This window comes from Mus pahari, chromosome 21, assembly GCF_900095145.1.
Source record: "Mus pahari chromosome 21, PAHARI_EIJ_v1.1, whole genome shotgun sequence".
NCBI lineage: Eukaryota > Metazoa > Chordata > Mammalia > Rodentia > Muridae > Mus > Mus pahari.
The window spans coordinates 23990716-23995603 of NC_034610.1; the positions used below are offsets into that span (position 1 = coordinate 23990716).

The 4888-nt window shown below is 42.3% G+C and overlaps 1 protein-coding gene and 1 pseudogene across 4 annotated transcripts in view; both read right to left on the bottom strand.

Annotated features, from left to right (window-relative positions):
• Stk38 (serine/threonine kinase 38) overlaps positions 1–4888 on the bottom strand; it is a 38713-nt gene that overhangs the window by 20113 nt on the left and 13712 nt on the right. For all 4 annotated transcript variants that reach the window (XM_029533034.1, XM_029533036.1, XM_021221106.2 and 1 more), the window contains exons 3-4: positions 2887–2938; positions 1581–1703 (exon numbers count right to left, since the gene is read on the bottom strand). In XM_029533034.1, the coding sequence (XP_029388894.1) occupies positions 1581–1703; positions 2887–2938 (175 nt within the window). The remainder of the gene's footprint in view (positions 1–1580; positions 1704–2886; positions 2939–4888) is intronic.
• On the bottom strand, positions 281–451 carry LOC115062839 (annotated as a pseudogene).

Here is a 4888-nt window from a genome sequence, read left to right on the forward strand (position 1 = left end):
GCTGGCCTCGAACTCAGAAACCCGCCTGCCTCTGCCTCCAGAGTGCTGGGATTAAAGGCGTGTGCCACCATGCCCGGCTGAATTCAATTATTTTTAATTAAAGTGCATGTGTCTATAAGAGGGCACTGCCTTCTAAAAGTGCAGAAAGGGCTTTTAACCAATAAGCCATCTTTCTAGCACCATTTCCCAATGCTTTTAAAGAGAAAACTGTCTATTAACCAAGGGAAGACCCCCTGCCAAGCCCCTGGCCACTCTCCTTTCCCCCAGACACATACGCTTTGTGGGGTTTTGTTTTCTTACTGCAATGCCAAGTCAAAGAACAAGCTCCTATTCCTCCTCCCAGGTCCAAAACTCCATTTAATTTGCCGTCCTTAGATGGAGGACTTACTAGACACTAAACTGGTAAGAGCAGATACTACACTTGATCTCATTCAAAATATTGAGAAGTGGTTTTTTTCCCTATGTTTTTCTGCATTTTGTTTTTCTAATCAAGTACCATGTACATTTTTATAGAACAGGGAGCAGTTTGAAAAAACACTTTCTTATTCTCAAGGGCTAACTGGAATTCTCAACTTAAGGGTCAATTTTACCTTTTGAGAGTCTCTTCACAACAATACGCAGTTCTCCCCTGAGTACTGTTGTTATACCATGTTTCTCCTTCTACATGGAGACCATGTAATTACTTCATCAGTAAGCTGCCTTTGCATGTTTTCCATCAATGCGAATGACCTTGCATGAGCTCATTCACCTTTTTCCTGAGACTGCTCTAGTAGTGGAGCAGGATTCATTGATAAGATCTGGGCTAAGTAAGAGCCTGGGGAGCAGCAGAAGGGCAGAGCACCTGTCTACATTTGATCCTTGCAACCACAGACAGACAGCAGCTGGGCCTTTAATGTTCTATAGTAATTCAAGGTCTGTCTTTTTTTTTTTTTTTAAGACAGGATCTCCCTAGCTGAGCTGGGCTGGCTTGTATGTACTTGCGGTCCTTCTGCCTCAGCTTCTAGAGTGCTAACATTACATTCATGCGTATGTCTAACCAAGCTTAGGCACATCTCTCTAGAGCTATAAGCATCTGGCAGGGAATAATAGAGTGGAGACAAGATCAGTCTCCTCCTTGAGAACGGTGGTACAGGGAAAGCAACAGCTTTAAGGCAGAGGACCCCAGCGCAGCCTCTGGTCTCTATGCTCAACAGCTGTGTGACAGACAGTGTGCATCTTCAGAGTCTTAATGTCGACATCCACTGTGAGGATTCCAGAATCCTAACACCAGGATCAGCACAGAGGGACATGCCTGTAACACTCTGCAAGCTAATGCAGCGGATCACATAGTTGATGCCAACTTGGGCTACATAGTGTGACTCTGTCCAAAAAAACAAAGTGCTAATGTCCTCTCTGACAAGACAGAAGTGATCTGGGACAATGAATTGGGGAGAAACGGAAAAAGAGAAGTGAACATGTCTATCCAGTGAACTCCATATACTTCAAGACAGGCTCTCCCTAGCTAACCTGGTGTTACACCATCAGGAACTCATGGCATGTTAAAAGCTTTGATGTTCTGGGATTTTTTTTTTTTTTTTTACCTCACCAAATGCTCCTCGGCCTATGACTTTTAAAGACTCAAAATCTTCCAGTCCAAGCCTTGTTCTCTTTAATCGAAGAAACTCTGTTTCCTTCCGAGCGTGTGCGGATCTTCTGAGTCGTTTCTAATGTTTATACAAAGAAAAGGAAGGAAAGCTGAAATTCTGAAACCAAGTCCTATCTGTCTCGTGCAGCTGGAAGCAGGGCCACACTAGTCTATACATAATCTTCCCATGTGACTGACAGCATCACACAAGCATGCTCTAGCAGTTCCTTCTCCCCTCCCAGGTCATCAGATGTAACAAGCAAGCCACACTGAAGGGGGTGTGGGGCTCCTGAGAACTCTGACGAAACTACTTCAACCATCTTCCGTTCTAGCATTTCTAATGGTGAGAGACAAATCAACATTTTCCATGAGCCCTTTCTTAGGTAAGGGTGTTTTTCTAAATCCTCCAAGACCAGTACATATTAGCATTCATTTATCACCTGGCCTCAATGCCCTATGCTGGGGACTTGCTACTACTGTCCTGGGCTGTTATCACCCAAGTTTCTGAAGGTGTCCCCAGAGCTGTTTGGCTATCTGCATCCTTCCTCATTGGTTGTATCTTTGCCTCACATCTGTAAGCTGTGTGCACATCTGTAAGCTGTGGGCTGTCGTGAGGCAGTTCCCTGTTCCAATAACGACTTCAGAAATGTTCCTTACTGCCAGGCAATGGTGGCACATGCCTTTAATCCCAGCACTTGGGAGGCAGAGGCAGGAGGATTTCTGAGTTCAAGGCCAGCCTGGTCTACAAAGTGAGTTCCAGGACAGCCAGGGCTATACAGAGAAACCCTATCTTGAAAAAAACAAAACAAAACAACAAAAAAAGAAATGTTCCTTACTACTACGGGGTCTTTCAGTCACTCATTAAAGACGAGATCTCATCCTCTGGTGCAGGTTGGCCTCAATCCTGCAGCAATCCTCCTGCCTCAACTTCCAAGTGCTGAGATTACAGTATGAAGCACCACAACTTGGAAAAAAAATGCTCACCTTGTTCTTCTAAATTTTAATTTAGTTTTACTAATTTCATCTTTTCTTTTCTTAGAATTCTAAAGCTAATTAAGTACCATAACTGTGACTAGAGAGATCTCCCTCTCCTGAGTATTTAATTAACTTCTTCCTCTGAATGAGTAACTGAATCCAAAAGCATGCTAACTCTCAAATTCTTGTCACGGAGCCAAACGCTTCCCTGGCGCCAAAGCTAACTTGATGAAGAAAACATAACCTTCACGCTGGGCCCCGGGAACACCCCCCCCCCCATAAATCACCTCTTCGTCTTTCAGGCCTTCTTCTTCCATCACCTTTTCTAACTTCTTTTGTCTAAAATAAACCAAAAAAAAAAAAAAAAAAAAAAAAAACAAGAAAAAAAAATCAAAAAAAAAAAAAAAAAAAAAAGATAAAATAGCATTTGTATTCTGACAAGCCTATAAGAACAGAAGTATTAAGCACTTGTAAGTATTCACTTAGATAAAAGGTCATGAAACACATTATTATAATGTTTAAGAAAACCACATGAATAAACAAGAAATACAATGACAGGTAACAGAATTTTGTGTTTATAAATGAAATAGAAGCTAGCAAGATGACTTTGGGCTAAGGTGCTTGCCACCAAGCATGATGAATTGATTTTGATCCCAAGTACCAACAAGATGGAGAAAGAACTGGTTCCTGAAAACAGTCCTACTTGTCCCATGGCACAAATGCATATATGTACACACACACACACACACACACACACACACACTTAACAAATGTAATTTTTAACTATTTAAAAATTCTATTTCTAAAAGGAGTAAAAATTTTCATTCTTTGTTAGGTCTACATTGTTTTTTCAAGATCTATTTATTTACTTTATCTATTTGAGTTCACTGTCGCTGTCTTCAGACACACCAGAAAGGGGCATCAGATCCCATTTCAGATGGTTGTGAGCCACCATGTGGTTGCTGAGAATTGAACTCAGGACCTCTGGAGGAGCAGTTAGTGCTCTGAACCCCTGAGCACTCTTAATCTCTCCAGCCCAGGATTTTTTTTTTTTAATTTTTTTTTTAAAGGTTTATTTATTTATTATATGTAAGTACACTGTAGCTGTCTTCAGATACTCCAGAAGAGGGCATCAGATCTTGTTATGGATGGTTATGAGCCACCATGTGGTTGCTGGGGTTTGAACTCAGGACCTTCGGAANAGCAGTCGGGTGCTCTTACCCATTGAGCCATCTCACCAGCCCAGGATTTTTTTTTTTAAACTACAGCCTCATGATGATTTGATAAATCTTAAATAACCAAGTAGAACCTCCATGTATTCGGCAGGATGAAGGAAAGAATGCAGGCTGGAATCCCTCTCCCACCGCCCATCTGTAACCCAGACAAGCAGGTAACTTGTGTAGAGCAAAAAAAAAAATAAAAGCAGAGAGTGGTGCTGGAGCAGAATGGAAGGCCAGGCTCAGTTCCCAGCACCTACAACACTGCACAACTGTCTGCAACTCAAGGGCCAAGGAATTTGATGCCCTCTTCTGACCTTTGCAGATACCCACCAGGCAAGTGGTCGAGACATACATACATATAAAACATGCATACAAAAATACTAATATTTGCTCATGGCACAGATATGAACAAGGAGAATAGTATAAAAAATAACTTGTGGGCTGGTGAGATAGCTCAGCGGGTAAGAGCACCCGACTGCTCTTCTGAAGGAACGAAGTTCAAATCCCAGCAACCACATGGTGGCTCACAACCATCCGTAACAAGATCTGACGCCCTCTTCTGGAGTGTCTGAAGACAGCTACAGTGTGCTTACATATAATAAATAAATCTTAGAAGTTGGTCATAGTTCAAAAATGATCATAAAGAGTAAGATAAAATTTTAGGGGAAAAAAAAAACAAACTTGTAACTGTATCTCCATGACCAACACTAAGAAAAGAAATACCTTCAGCCCTGAACCTTAGCTAGGATAAAACTGACCCTGAACCACAGGTCACCACTGACAGTACAGTGAGCTTCAGATCACACAAAACACTGCATCGTTAAGAAAACCTGAGACAGCCAGGCGTGATGGCGCACACCTTTAATCCCAGCACTCAGGAGCCAGAGGCAGGCGGATTTCTGAGTTCGAGGCCAGCCTGGTCTACAGAGTGAGCTCCAGGACAGCCAGGGCTATACAGAGAAACCCTGTCTCGAAAAAAAACAAAAAAAAAAGAAAAAAGAAAACCTGAGACAGGGGGCTGGAGAGATGGCTCCATGGTTAAGAGCAATGACTGCTCTTCCAAAGGTCC